The sequence below is a fragment of the Bos javanicus genome, chromosome 19 (genome assembly GCF_032452875.1).
Source record: "Bos javanicus breed banteng chromosome 19, ARS-OSU_banteng_1.0, whole genome shotgun sequence".
Classification (NCBI taxonomy): Eukaryota; Metazoa; Chordata; class Mammalia; order Artiodactyla; family Bovidae; genus Bos; species Bos javanicus.
In genome coordinates, this window is record NC_083886.1 from 6290140 (window position 1) to 6305290 (window position 15151).

Below are 15151 nucleotides of genomic sequence, written 5' to 3' on the forward strand. Positions count from 1 at the left end.
ATTTGTTCTGTGGGTGCCAGACGCTGACCTGGGCGGGTTACGTGGCTAATGTTCACCGTGGCCTGTGTAACTCCGCGTTTCCTTCTCTACAAGGGGGCGCAGGAGGCGCCGAGAAGGGCAGCGCCCTGCCCCGAGAGCAACAGGATCCGCGCTCGGGCCCCAGCGGCGGCCCCCGGGCCTTGAAGCCTGTCCCCGGGGCGCTGCACGTGCGCGCGCGGCCGACCCCTCCGGGGGACCCCCCCCACCGCCCCGCCCCCACCAGGACCCCGCCCCCTCGAGGACCCCGCCCCGCCCCTCCGCGCCCTCGCCCACGCCTCCGCCCCTCCAGAGACCCCGCTCCGCCCCCCTCCCTGGACCCCGCCCCCTGGGGACCCCGCCCCGCTCGGCGCCCCGCAGCAGCCGAGGGAGGAGCCGGGGCCGTGCGGGAGGAGTCGCGGGCGGCGGAGGCCGGGCGCGCTCGCAGCACGGCCATGGCGTTCGGCAGGAGTCACCGGGACCCGTACGCGAACTCCCTGGGCCAGCTGATAGGTAAGGGGGGCCCCGCACCCCGACTCCGTTCCCCGCCGCACGGAACCGCGTGGGTCCCGGCTCGAGGAGCTCCCCGCTTCCCCGCAACTTTCCCGGGCCCGCGCCCGCCGGTGCGGCGATACCCCTGTTGCGACCCGTCTCTCTCGAAGCCCGGCTCCGCACTGTTCCCCAGCGCCTTCCAGCGCGGTGGGCGTGGGAGCGGACAGGTGGCCCGGGGGTCGCGGGCGGCGGGCCTGGCCCTCCGCGGGGGTGCGGCCCTCTGGGGCAGGGCGAGCCTCTCCGAGAGCGAGCCAAGTGTTGTGCCCGCTCTGCGAGGGGAAGGTTCCAGGAGGGTGAGTGCAGTGACCTCGCCGGCACAGGCAGGTGTCCAGACGCGTGCTCGCGGATTCCAGGCCGTTACAGCCCGAGCTCCTTTTTCGAGAGGAACAAAGAGAAGGGACGTGCTGAGCACAGGAGCGAAGGGAGGGGAGCCAGGCTCTCTCTCGGGGACACCAGAGGCCTCTGCGGGCCACCGAGGGCCACGCAGGTGTCTCCCCGACTCCTTTGGCTCTCCCGTGGGCGCGCCCCCGTCGACGTACGCGGAAGCCGGAGCCCGGCCCGGGGCTGCTCACAGACGCGGCTCCGTGCCTCCCTCGGGAATCGTGTGTAACACCCGTGCCCGGAGGTGCCAAGCAGAGCGTGATCATGTCGGCGAACTTGGTGGGACGAGGAAATCAGGAGACTCAAATTTGGACAGTTTATCCTGCAGCTTAGTTTACTGCTCTTTTAAAAGTACACGCCACTCAACCTTAAGCTTGGTTCCCACAACTTTATGAGATAGTGAGTGTAACTTCCATTGAGGAGGAAATGCTTTCCAAACCGTTGCTGGCTTTTTCTCTGTCGGGTGTTAAAATAAGCTCTGACCAGAAATGGAGTCGGACTGCATCTTCATAATCTGATTTATTCTTTGGTGGTTTGCACGTTTACTGACTGCCAACTGTATGCCTGGACCTGAAGCAGGCACAGGCAAGACCTGGTCTCAGACATCAAAGTATGGGGAAGATGCACACATATATGGGGAAGTGATTATAGTACAGTACCTTTGCAAAGGAAGAGAAATGTAAAACACCCAAAACTTATGAAAAGGGAGAACTTAACTCTGCCATGGCTTTTGAAGGATGAGTAGGAGATTTCTAGGAAGATGGGAAGGTGGAAGGAAGGAGCATGGAATGGGGAGCAAAGAAACTGGTTGAAAGAACCTTGTGACTAAACACAAGTTTGGTAAGCTTTGTCCATTTTGAATGCCAAATGCAGATAGTGCTGCTCCTAGGTGGGGAGCAGGATTGGCTTTGGAGTTCCGCCAGCCAAACCTTTATCCTCTTTTTAATCCTTTTAATTAATTTTTGCTCCTTTCCCTGTTCTCATGTTTTCACGCTCAGGAATATTCTCCTTTCCTTTTAGGAAAGATGTTAAGATCACTCAGGTTGAGTGTTCTATGATCCTCTTTGTAGGTGGCATTCTGTATTCTTAAGGAGGCTGTCTGGACAGGGAAAAACTATTTGATTGTCTACTGATGAGGTTCCAGGTACAGGAGCCTTCAAGTTATGTCTGGTGCAGCGCTGGTTAATACAGGTGCTGGCAAGTACACAGGCAGTTTCAGTAGATCTCTTTTTCTCAACACCACTCGGCCAAGGAGAATACGTGACTTAAAAAAGCAAACAAAAACAACCTAGATTTGATGCTAGTTCTACCTTGTACTGGCTGTGTAGCCTTGGGTAATTTCCTTAACCTTCTTGAACTTCTGTGTCATCATCTCTGACAGTGGGTTAAATGAAATTGCATAAAATACTTAGCAGTATGCCTTCTCTGAAAGACAGGCAGGCAGATGGAGATTTAGGTGGGCTGTTCTGGCCCTGAAGCCTTTATTAATAGGTCATTTATTACTGTGGCAACAGCAGCACTCTGAACCTGGATCTTGACTGATTCTTGAATTACTGGGAATTGTGCAAAAAAAAAAACAAAAAAACAAAACTGTCTGTCTTTTGGTGATGTAAACTTAATGGTGCTTGCTAGGGAACCCCAGGCAGATTGTTTCTAGAAAACCAGACATGTTTGGGGCTTCTCTGGTGCTTTAGACAGTAAAGAATCTGCCTGCAATGCAGGACACCCAGGTTCAATCCCTGGGTTGGGAAGATCCCTTGGAGAAAGGAATGGCAGCCCACTCCAGTATTCTTGCCTGGAGAATTGCACGAACAGAGGAGCCTGGCAGGCTATAGTCCATGGGGTCACAAACAGTCGGACGTGACTGAGTGTCTGATGAACACTTTCACTTTTTTTTGAGACATGTTTTATTCTGTTATAGCTCAAACTCAACATAACTTTTTCTTTGCAGAAAAGGCGACATTTGCTGGAGTGCAGACGGAAGACTGGGGCCAGTTCATGCACATCTGTGACATAATTAACACCACCCAGGATGGGTGAGTTCAGAGTGTGGTTCATGTGTTTGTCTCGTAAGAAGCATCAGAACTATAGTGTGTTTTCTCCTGCAAACTTGAGTTTTCTCTTGCAGACTTTGGTTTTCTTGTTGAAATAGTGTTTCCATCACCTTTTAAGCACCCACTGCCTTTTGAAGACATGTCAGCTTGAAATATTAGGATGGCTGTTTTTTTCAGCATGTGGAATATCTGAGAATCCATTATAATTCTTCTCTTTGCCTTTTCCTTAATAATTTCAAATTTTGTCTCTGTGAGGCTCAAATCCCTTATTCTTTAAGGAGAGGGGGAGATATTGTTTCTTTCATTAGGAATTCTTCTTGCTCTGATGGCCAATATTTTATGTTATTGTAATTGAAAAATATTATGAAGAAGCTAGTGGACTCCTGGTGGTGAACTGTCTCTGAGCAGTTGTCATTATCAACCAGAAAATAATCTAGCAGTTGTTTTCCTCTGCCTGTCACAAGACAAGTTTTTTCTTCTGAATGCCAACTCATCCATGTTTACACTCAGTTCTTAAACAATATGGTATCTTTTGTTACACTTCTTAAACTTTAAGAAGTTGAAATTTAAAAAACAAAATCATTAAGCCTATTTTGTGACTTAGTCTGAATTATAACTTGTTGTAAGGGATACAGTTCTCTTGATTTTCCTGCACATTTAAAGTAATCATGAACAGCTAACGAGATTATCTTAGTTTATGTTGATGAATGCAGACTTCCAAATAACAGCAAGGCGACATAAGAAAGACTTCCTCAGTGATCAATGCAAACAAATAGAGGAAAACAATAGAATGTGAAAGACTAGAGATCTCTTCAAGAAAATTAGAGATAAAAAGGGAACTTTTCATGCAAAGATGGGTACAATAAAGGGCAGAAATGGTATGGACCTAACAGAAGCAGAAGAGGTGGCAAGAATACACAGAAGAACTATGCAAAAAAATCTTCATGACCCAGATAATCACAATGGTGTAATCATTCACCTAGAGCCAGATATCCTGGAATGTGAAGTCAAGTGGGACTTAGGAAGCATCACTATGAATAAAACTAGTAGAGGGGATGGCATTCCAGTTGAGCTGTTTCAAATCCTAAAATATGATGCTGTGAAAGTGCTGTACTCAGTATGCCAGCAAATTTGGAAAACTCAGCAATGGCCACAGGACTGGAAAAAGTCCGTTTTCATTTCCAATCCCAAACAAAGGCAATGCCAAAGAATGTTCGAACTACCACACAATTGCAGTCATCTCACACAATAGCAAAGTATTGCTCAAAATTCTCCAAGCCAGGCTTCAGCAGTATGTGAATGGTGAAATTCCAGATTTTCAAGCTGTATTTTGAAAAGGCATAGGAACCAGAGATAAAATTACCAACATCCCCTGGATCATGGAAAAAGCAAGAGAGTTCCAGAAAAACATCTATTTCTGCTTTATTGACTATGCCAAAGCCTTTGACTGTGTGGATCACAACAAACTGTGGAAAATTCTTAAAGAAATGGGAATACCAGACCATCTGACCTGCCTCTTGGGAAACCTGTATGCAGGTCAGGAAGCAACAGTTAGAACTGGACATGAAACAACAGACTGGTTCCAAATAGGAAAAGGAGTACGTCAAGGCTGTATATTGTCACCCTGCTTATTTAACTTCTATGTAGAGTACATCATGAGAAACGCTGGGTTGGAGGAAGCACAAGCTGGAATCGAGATTGCCGGGAGAAATATCAATAACCTCAGATACGCAGATGACAGCACCTTTGTGACAGAAGACAAGAGGCAGAAAGAGCCTCTTGATGAAAGTGAAAGAGGAGAGTGAAAAAGTTGGCTTAAAACTTAGCATTCAGAAAACTAACATTCTATTTAAAACCAAAACTTAACATTCATGGCATCTGATCCCATCACTTCATGGCAAATAGATGGGGAAACAGTGGAAACAGTGGCAGACTTTGTTTTTTTGGGCTCCAGAATCACTGCAGATGGTGTCCATAGCCATGAAATTAAAAGTCGCTTGTTCCTTGGAAGAAAAGCTATGACCAACCTCGACAGCATATGGACGTGAATTTGAGTAAACTCCAGGAGTTAGTGATGGAAAGGGAAGCCTGGCATGCTGCAGTCCATGGGGTCACAAAGAGTCGGACACAACTGAGTGACTGAACAGAACTGATGCTGATGAAGAAAACATTACACTTAATTGTTGACTCTATCAGTGGAAAGTGCTTAAAGTACTAACTAGTACTTTTAAGTATTTATAATGGTTTCTCTATAATCTTATTTCCCGCATTTGGTTCTTCTGAACCTTTTCTTCACTTATAATACTGACTTCTTCCTTGATAGTGCAAAAAGGGGATCTCAGTGTAAAATTGTTTTACTTATTTTTTTTTTCTTTTCTATTTATATTTATTTATTTAGCCACATCAGGTCTTAGTTGGGGCGTGTGGGATCTAGTCCTCTGACCAGGAATCAAACCTGGGCCCCTGCTTTGGGAGCTCACAGTCTTAGCCACTGGACTACCAGGGAATTCCCCAATTTTTTTCTTTTAAAACAGTATCTTTATTCTTTTAAGCTTTTCCAAGAGTTTAATCTTAGATTTTATATATGATCCTTGAGAAATATATCTATTATAAGAGTTACAATTGTAAATATATGTAATGTTATATAATTATATTATCATAAAATAGAAATTCTACCCATGCAAACATAACAAAATTAGAAGGTAATATGCAAAAAGGATTTGTATCTTTTTTAACTTTTGAAGTGTAATTGGCATACAACACTGTATAAGTTTAAAATGTACAGTAAATGACTTGACTTACATATATTACAAAACAATTTCCACAATAAGTTAGCATCACAGTTACGCCTCATAAAATTACAAAGACAATTTTTTCCCTCGTGATGAGAACTTTTAGTGTCTACTGTCTTAATAGCTGTCAAATATATCATATAGCAGAATTAACTACAGTCATCATGCTGTACATTACATCCACATTACTTACCTGAAACTGATCATCTTGAAGCGAATTTGGACTGTCTACTTATACATGGTTCTTCCTTTTGTAACATAAAATTGTAGCATCAATTAGTCCTAGTTAGTCCTAACTCCTCCTCCTATATCCCACTGCCTGTAGGGTGCTTGGGGCTTTCCAAGTGGTGCTAGTGGTAAAGAATTTGCCTGCCAATGCAGGAGATGCAAGAGATGCGGGTTTGACCCCTGAGTCAGGAAGATCCCCTAGAGGAGGAAATGGCACCCCACTCCAGTATTCTTGCGTAAATAATCCCATGGACAGAAGAGCCTGGAAGGCTACAGTCCATGGGGTCTCAAAGAGTTGGACACAACTTAGCAACTCAACAAAAACAACAATAGGGTGTGTAGGAAATACTAATAATAAACATAGGTCACATTTTCAGAAATTCATTTCAGGTAAGGTGGTTCTGTGCATTGACATAGAGAGGGTTGTGGGTGTGAATGCATTTCACATGTAGTGCTTTCTAGGCAGTGATCATCTGAATACGTTACTTGGTTTTCACAAGGAGGTAGTTGGTACTGTCTGCCTAGATATATGAGGAAACGGGTCTAACAAGTGCAGTCATCTGCTCAGTGTCACACAGCAGAACTAAGACCCTGGGTGTCTCCTCAGCCGTTCCTCTTTTCATGCTGCAGAGTGCTTTTCAGAGATGGACTTGCTTTCCACAGGGCCTGCATTGATGATTTTACTGTGTTTATTGTTGTAGGCCAAAAGATGCAGTAAAAGCTTTGAAGAAAAGGATTTCCAAAAACTATAATCATAAAGAAATCCAACTCACCTTGTCAGTAAGTACTTTAATGTTAAATTGAGATTAAGATTGCCTAAGTTATAGTCACATTTCTAATTTTGGGTCTAAAGGATACAAATACTCTGAGATAATAGGTGAGCAAAAAATATGTACAGTATGGATTAAAATGATTCATTTACTGAGAATTACAGAATCAAGGGAGTTTGGTTAATTGTAAGAGCATTTAATTTGGTGGAAAATGAGTGTTCCTGGAAAATCATATTTTCCTGGTTAGGAGATAAGAACTGGTAATGAACAACTTGGAGGAACTGAGCTGATCAAGAAGTCTGTGTACGTGTTACACGTGGGGAGAACTGAAGCTTGAAAAACGCCCCCCTCTTAGCTCCCTGCCTTGCTTGCGCATCTCTGGAATTCTGAGGTGCTGGCAGCTCTCTAGGGCCCAGCCAAGTTCTGCTGCCTGATGTAATTTGAATTAAGTTCTTTGTTGATAGAAACAATTCTGTGCACCGTGTTTCTTGATATGGCTGTAGACATTTATTTGATATGTTCCCGTTTTCCCCCAACTTTGGCTGTGTGACCCCTGCAGTTGCTGGATGAGTTGCCAGTTTCACGTCGGTACATTTTGTAGACCCTGCCTGCTGCCTGAGCTGTGTGCTTTCTGGTGTCTTCTGAGTGCCTTTGCTGACCTCCTTCTGGCCCCACGCCACACCGGGCTGTGGTGCTCCTCTGCCAGCATCAGACTGCCCTTAGGAGGGTTGGGCATGGTTATCTAGAGGGCTGTGGAGCAGAGCTGAGCTTTGCCCCCCTTTTCTAGCTTCAAGGGGAAAAGAACTTAGCACTTCTTGCTTACTTGGAGAAGAAATGAAGTCTTAATGATACTGTCACTGAAGAAACCCTACAAGTTAGGGTCAGAATACAGTTTTAGAGGGATCGTCTCCTCCACCTTTTTGGACCTCTCCCCTCTCCTTCACCATGGTCACCTCCTCAGGAAGGTCATGGAGTGGAGGGAACCAGAGAGAGGAGTAAGGTGCTCCAGGGGAAATAGGAGAACAGTGGGTTGGTGATGGAAAATCACCTTTGCCTGGTACTTTACCTGGTAGCTCAGCTGGTAAAGAATCTGCCTGCAGTGCAGGAAATGCTGGTTTGATTTCCAGGTCAGAAAGATCTGCTGGAGAAGGGATAGGCTACCCACTCCAGTCTTCTTGGGCTTCCCTGGTGGCTCAGCTGGTAAAGAATCCACCAGCAATGCAGGAGACCTGGGTTCAATCCCTTTGTTGGGAAGATCCCCTGGATAAGGGAAAGGCTACCCCATCTAGGATTCTGGCCTGGAGAATTCCATGGACTGAGGAGCCTGGCAGCCTGTGGTCCATTGGGTCACAAAGAGTTGGACACAACTGAGCGACATTCACTTTCACTTTGGCTGATGCTCTCAACAACCCTGTGAAGAAGTTGTATTATTGACTCCACTTCTCAGATGAAGAAACTGATACTTGGTGAGGTTAAGTGATGTTTTTTTTTTTTTTTTCCCCTCCAACTTTTAAGTAGCATAGGCAAGATTTCAGTGCAGGTCTCAGATTCTAAATTCCATGCCCTGGCCCCACACCACCTTGCTTGCCTGAACAAATCATGCCCCTTGAAAGAACAGTCACTGTGTTTCATTTGTGTCTTCAACTTCTTTGTGGTGGAAGATTTTGGGTATTAGGTGTTGACTGACTGAGTGTCCTTCAGCCCCCATCCCCTTCTCCTAGCATCCAGGAAGGACTCAGGGAGTGATTGTGATTTGGGGTAGAAAGGTATACAGCTGTGCCCTGAAATGGAGGACGTCCCAGAGCTGCTGAAGGTTAGGAGAATTGACTGAGGAACCTAAGGGCAGAAGATGAATTTACGCCATTTTCCAAATTTCAGCATGCGGTGTTTCACCTTCTGACAGCTGTGGATTCTGTATGATACCTTTGTCTCTCTGTTACAGCCAGCTTACCTGACCTTTCGGTGGTGGCTTTCTGTCCCTGGTCCATCACTTCCTGCATCCAGCTTCCTTCCCTCGGGACGAATCAGGACTCTCCCCTGAGGAAGCTGAGCTGTTCCCGAGTGTTGTGTCTTATATCCCATCTCTCTGTGAGTCCCCACACTTTCTCTCCTGCAGGTCATCTGATCACTCAGGCCTTGCTCACAGGAAGGCTGTTCCCTGTTCCATCTCTGGTAACTGTTTCATTCTCGCCTCCTGATTTCCATACCAGCACGTGACAGCAAGTGAGTCTAAGACCTGTGCCAAAGTAAAGGTGAGAGTCACAGGTTAGGAGCCAGAATAGCTCCTCATTGTTAGGGGCAGAGTTCATTAAGGTTCCTGCTTCTTGGACTTCTTTGAATTGGCCTTTGATTCTTGATAGCTTCATGCAGCTTTCCCTGAGTTCTTTATTTAATGGCCCAGGCACCTCACCTCAGACTACTCACTGCACTGGAGTGGTGTGTTTAATTTTTTAGAACAGACTTTAATATAAACTTAAGCAGAGATCCAACCAGTTCATTCTGAAGGAGATCAGCCCTGGTATTTCTTTGGAAAGAATGATGCTAAAGCTGAAACTCTAGTACTTTGGCCACCTCATGCGAAGAGTTGACACATTGGAAAAGACTCTGATGCTGAGAAGGATTGGGGGCAGAAGGAAAAGGGGATGACAGAGGATGAGATGGCTGGATGGATATCACTGACTCGATGGACATGAGTCTGAGTGAACTCTCGGAGTTGGTGATAGACAGGGAGGCCTGGGGTGCTGCGATTCATGGGGTCGCAAAGAGTCGGACACAACTGAGTGACTGAACTGAACTGAACTGAATTATGAGAGAAATTAGTCACAGAAACAAATATCCAGTGTCTGTCAAAGGCAGTTATTTGTTTACCAATAAACTCTTTAACAGTGGATCCTCATATATTACATTTCCATTTTATCATGGTGAAGTGATGAGAGCCTGTCAAAGTCGATTATAAATGTCCTTTGTATTATCTGTCATTTAGGTTCTCCATGGACTTGTTAGCCTTCATTAGCCTTTGCTGGGATCTGACTAGACTCTGATTTACTACTATTAGTTGGTGGTGCGGTTTTGTCAAGAAGCCTGTTGTTTTGTCTTATTTTAAAAACTATTTAGTTATGAGGCTTTATAACTCTTTCTATCAAGAGATCGGAATACCAGACCACTTGCCTGCCTCCGGAGAAATCTGTATACAGGTCAAGAAGCAACAGTTAGAACTGGACATGGAACAACAGACTGGTTCCAAATAGGGAAAGGAGCACGTCAAGGATGTATATTGTCACCCTGCTTATTTAACTTATATGCAGAGTACATCATTCAAAATGCCGGGCTGGATGAAGCACAAGCTGGAATCAAGATTGCAGGGAGAAATATCGATAACCTCAGATACGCAGATGACATTACCCTTTTGGCAGAAAGCAAAGAGGAACTAAAGAGCTTCTTGATGAAAGTGAAAGAGGAGAGTGAAAAAGCTGGCTTGAAACTCAACATTCAAAAAATGAAGATCATGGCATCCAGTTCCATCACTCCATGGCAAATAAATGGGGAAACCGTGGAAACAGTGAGAGACTTTATTTTCTTGGGCTCCAAAATCACTGCAGATGGTGACTGCACCCATGAATTTAAAAGATGTTTGCTCTTTGGAAGGAAAGCTATGACCAACTTAGACAGCATATTAAAAAGCAGAGACATTACTTTGCCAGCAAAGGTCTGTCTAGTCAAGGCTATGGTTTTTCCAGTAGTCATGTATGGATGTGAGAGTTGGACTATGAAGAAAGCTGAGCGCTGAAGAATTGATGTTTTTGAACTGTGGTCTTGGAGAAGACTCTTGAGAGTCCCTTGGACTGCAAGGAGATCCAACCAGTCAATCCTAAAGGAGATCAGTCCTGAATATTCATTGGACGGACTGATGCTGAAGCCGAAATTCCAATACTTTGGCCACCTGATGCAAAGAACTAACTCATTTGTAAAGACCCTGATGCTGGGAAATATTGAGGGCAGGAAGAGAAGGGGATGACAGAGGATGAGATGGTTAGATGGCATCACTGACTCAATGGACATGGGTTTGGGTGGACTCCGGGAGTTGGTGATGGACAGGGAGGCCTGGCGTGCTGCGGTTGATAGGGTCGCAAAGAGTCGGACATGACTGAGCAACTGAACTGATAACTCTTTTTTTTTGTATACATATATCCCCTCCCTTTTGAAACTCCTTCCCATCTGCCTCCCCATCCCATCCCTCTAGGTTGATACAGAGCCCCTGTTTGAGTTTCCTGAGCCATACAGCAAATTCCCATTGGCTATCTGTTTTACATATGGTAATGTAAGTTTCCATGTTACTCTTTCCATACATCTCACCCTCTCCCCATATCCGTAAGTCTATTCTCTATGTCTGTTTCTCCGTTGCTGCCCTGTAAATAAATTCTTCAGTACCATTTTTCTAGATTCCATATGTATGTGTTGCTGCTAAGTCACTTCAGTCGTGTCTGACTCTGTGCGACCCCATAGATGGCAGCCCACCAGGCTCCCCCGTCCCTGGGATTCTCCAGGCAAGAACACTGGAGTGGGTTGCCATTTCCTTCTCCAATGCATGAAAGTGAAGTTGCTCAGTCGTGCCCGACTCTTAGTGACCCCATGGACTGCAGCCTACCAGGCTCCTCCGTCCATGGGATTTTCCAGGCAAGAGTACTGGAGTGGGGTGCCATTGCCTTCTCCGATGTATGTGTTAGAATATGGTATTTATCTTTCTCTTTCTGACTCATTTCAGTCTGTATAATAGGTATTAGGTTCATCCACCTCATTAGAGCAGACTCAAATGTGTTCCTTTTTATGGCTGAGTAATATTCCATTGTATATATGTACCACAACTTCTTTATCCATTCGTCAATGGATATCTAGAGTCTAGTCTTTACTTGAATGAGTCAGTTATGATAAGTCTCAGCAAGATACTATTATTGTGAAGAGGAAAGTGGTTGAATAGGTTCCTGGGAATCAATTAGTTGAAGCACCCCCTAGGTGGTGAGTTATGGGGACTTCAGAATTAGTGTAAAATGTCTTTATTCCTCTAGAAACTTACAAAGTAAGCTCATCCCCTAAAGTGGCCTTAGCTTAGTTTGTTTTTCAGCTCTGGATGACCCTGGAGCCTGGGTTACTATGTTTCATTTAGAAATTTACCATGAGAAATAAAACTACCATGGAGCTTTTTTTCCCTAACATTTTTGAAAGGAATACTTATCTTGGCTCATCAATATTTTCTTTCTTGATGGGAAATTATCTGTGTGAGCAGACAATCACAGTACTTACATTTATTAAGGTCCTGCTATGTGTCAGGCTCTTCATATGCATCATTTTCCACTTAAGCCTTACAGCAGGTCTCTGGAAGAAGGTAGGCTCATTTTGCAGTTGATGATCCTGAGTCTTAGTCACGATAAGTGATTTGCCCAGCCACGTGCAAAGGGACAGCTGTGAAGCCTCAGATCAGCATACTCTGCAGTCTCTCAGTTGTTGCCTCCTCCTGGGTTCCCTTCTCCACCTCAGATTATGGTTTCTTGGTTCATAGGTTATGTGTGCTCAGTCGCTTAGTCGTGTCCAGCCCTTTGCAGCTCCATGGACTGCAGCCCACCAGGCTCCTCTCTCCATGGAGTTTTCCAGGCAAGAATACTGGACTGGGTTGCCATTTCCTCCTCTAGGGTAATCTTCCCAACCCAGGAATCGAACCCACATCTCTTGCATCTCCTGCATCTCTTGCACTGGCAGGTGAATTCTTTACCACTGTGCCACCTGGTTGAATCCAGCCTCCCAGTTGAATCCCACCTGGGTAGCTCCATGTTCATAGGTTATATGAACACATAAATTGCACCAAAGCCCAATTCCAAAATGTGTAGAAACAAGGTATTTGATTTTTCCAAGTCACCACTCTAAGTTTTATTGTTTAGCTAAGTGGGCTGGGGTGTGAGAGGTACCGTGACATGAAGGAAGAGGTGATAGCATAGAAGTAAGTGGTCCTGACACTCTAGATTCCAGTGGGAAAGCACAAAGGGCATGGTTTATGATCTCCAGATGTTAACATTCTCAGCGTTTCATATTGACTCTTTGATTTTTATAGGTAACCTCCTGGGAATGTTGCCCATTAACATAAAATCTTGATACTCCAACAGTAAAAAGTGGTTTGTGGAATATTTAGCATTTCTTTTACTATTATGGAAGATGAGACTTGGAGGCAAAGTATTTTGCCTAAGACTGCTTAACTGGTCACGTGAAGTATTTCTATAAATTCCCGTTGAACTAGAGGCGCTTTTCCTCATCATAATAGTGTATCAAGCAAAAAGCCGTTTGTTATTCAACTTGTCTTTCTCGAAACAACTTGTATTAAAATAGATTCATCTTAATATGTTTTGGATTCTGATTTTATTTTCCTTTGGTTAAAGATTCTCCCTATGTTTCATGTGCTGCATGTGCTCAGCTTCTGTATTTTATGGTTGCTTTTTTAGCAGCGATGCCCTTATAACTATAGCTTTCATATCTTCTTCTATTTGTATTGCCATTAAAGTGACACAGTACAGAGCATGGTATAAAATCAATTTTCAGGACTCCTTTTCTACAGAGATTATACCTATCCTGGTCATATTATGGTCTTTATGACCTCTGAGAAGGTGGAAGCATGGACACTAGAGATTTCATTGTGTTTTTAGATCACTTTCAGAAATCTGCTACCAGCTCATTCTTTCTTAGCCTGTCTTCTGTTCATGTTGCTGTATTGAAAATCTTTTTTTCAAGATGATTGATGACTCCACTAATCAACAAACCTACCTGAGTTTTTCTCACTCCATATTCCTAACTGTTTGACACTCCATCGTCCTGAAAATCCTGCCCACTTTTGACTTTATGAGCATTATGTTCTGTTTATTTTATGCCTCAGTTTCCGTTGGTTGCTCTTGGGCTGCCTTTCTCCATCCTCCTTCCAGCCTCCCAGTTGAATCCCACCGTGCCTCCTCCTCTCTGCTCATGCGAGGCAGCCCCAGGTACTCCCTGTGGGCTTAAGTCTCTCCTGAACTGTATCTGTGCATGTACAGCTCTCAGCCAGAAATCTCCACTTGAATGTTTCTGTCCTTTTGTCTTAGTCATCTTGAGCAGCCTAACAAGGTACCGTCGATGGGGTGGCTTAAGCAATAGACTTTTCTATTTCTTCCAGTCTATGAGGATCTGAAGTCCAAGGTCAGGGTGCTGGCAGGTCCAGTCTCTGAGGAGGGCCCGCCCTCTGGCTTGTCAATGGCTGTCTTCTCGTTGTATCGTCATGTGGCCAAGGAGAGATCTCTCTTATCCCTCTTTTCTAAGAAAGGCGGGAGAAGAAGGAGACGACAGAGGACTAGATGGTTGGATGGCATCACCAACTCAATGGACATGAATTTGAGCAAACTCTGGGAGATTGTGAAGGACAGGGAGGCCTGGTGTGCTGCAGTCCATGGGGTCGCAGAGTCGGACATGACTTAGCGACTGAACAACAACAATCTCATTTATGCAGACTCCAGCCTCATGACCTAATTTCCTCCAAATACCATCATGTTAGGGATTAAGAGGTTCACCATAGGAATTTGGGAGGGACACAGACATTCAGTCTGCATCACTTATAAACTCAAAATATGTAAGTTTCAACCCATCATTTTGACCTTAGGCCAGTCATACTATCCCATCCACTTCCAGATTTCCATCCAAAGTGCTATCAATCTCATGCAGAGTAACAGTCATTTAACTTTCAGCCTTTCCCTGTCAACAAATACCTAGTTGTTGGAAGTCCTTCCTTCATAATTCTCATGTCTTCCCCTTTCTTACACCCTCATCATCCTAGTTTAAGACAGTTTAAGCCTGTCTGCATCAGGCTGTATTAGGGGGTCCTTGCTGGATCTCTCCATCATTTCAGGGTCTTTGCCCTCCAGTTGCTTTGGCAGGGTGCTGCACCAACCTTCTCTCAAGTTCAGGACGGAGGTGTGATGGTGACAAACTAAGGACCCTCCAGTGGCTTCCTGGTGCCTTCTCAATAATGTCCAGATTCTTTACATTGCCGCACAGCTTTCTGCACAGTCTGGAGGATGCCCCTCCAGACTTTATCCATCCAGTTCCCCAGGCTCTCCAGTTTGCCGATATAAAGAAGCCTCTTCGAACCAGAAAACTTGTTTTCCTTCTCACAGCTCATACACTTCATCACCTGTACATAAATTTTTTTACGATTTACCTGTCTAGACTATTGCTTTATATGCATTTATCCTTTTCTTGACCATTTTTCAAAGGCCAGCTTAGGACCACCTTTTTCCAAAAGTCTTAAACACCTGGCCCTAAATGGTCACATCTGCCTGTAAAGGTCTGTAGC

General features: G+C 44.8%; 1 protein-coding gene across 3 annotated transcripts in view; it reads left to right on the forward strand.

The window, feature by feature from the left end:
- The first annotated feature begins 372 nt into the window (after nt 1-372).
- Nucleotides 373-15151, forward strand: part of TOM1L1 (target of myb1 like 1 membrane trafficking protein) — a 62064-nt gene continuing 47285 nt past the window's right edge. The window contains exons 1-3 of one of the 3 annotated variants that reach the window (XM_061389998.1): nt 373-528; nt 2900-2984; nt 6724-6802. In XM_061389998.1, coding sequence (XP_061245982.1) covers nt 471-528; nt 2900-2984; nt 6724-6802 — 222 coding nt within the window. In that variant the 5' untranslated portion in view covers nt 373-470. Of the gene's footprint in view, nt 529-954; nt 1348-2899; nt 2985-6723; nt 6803-15151 lie in introns of those variants that run through there. The other 2 variants (XM_061390000.1, XM_061389999.1) reach the window with 2 other exon arrangements.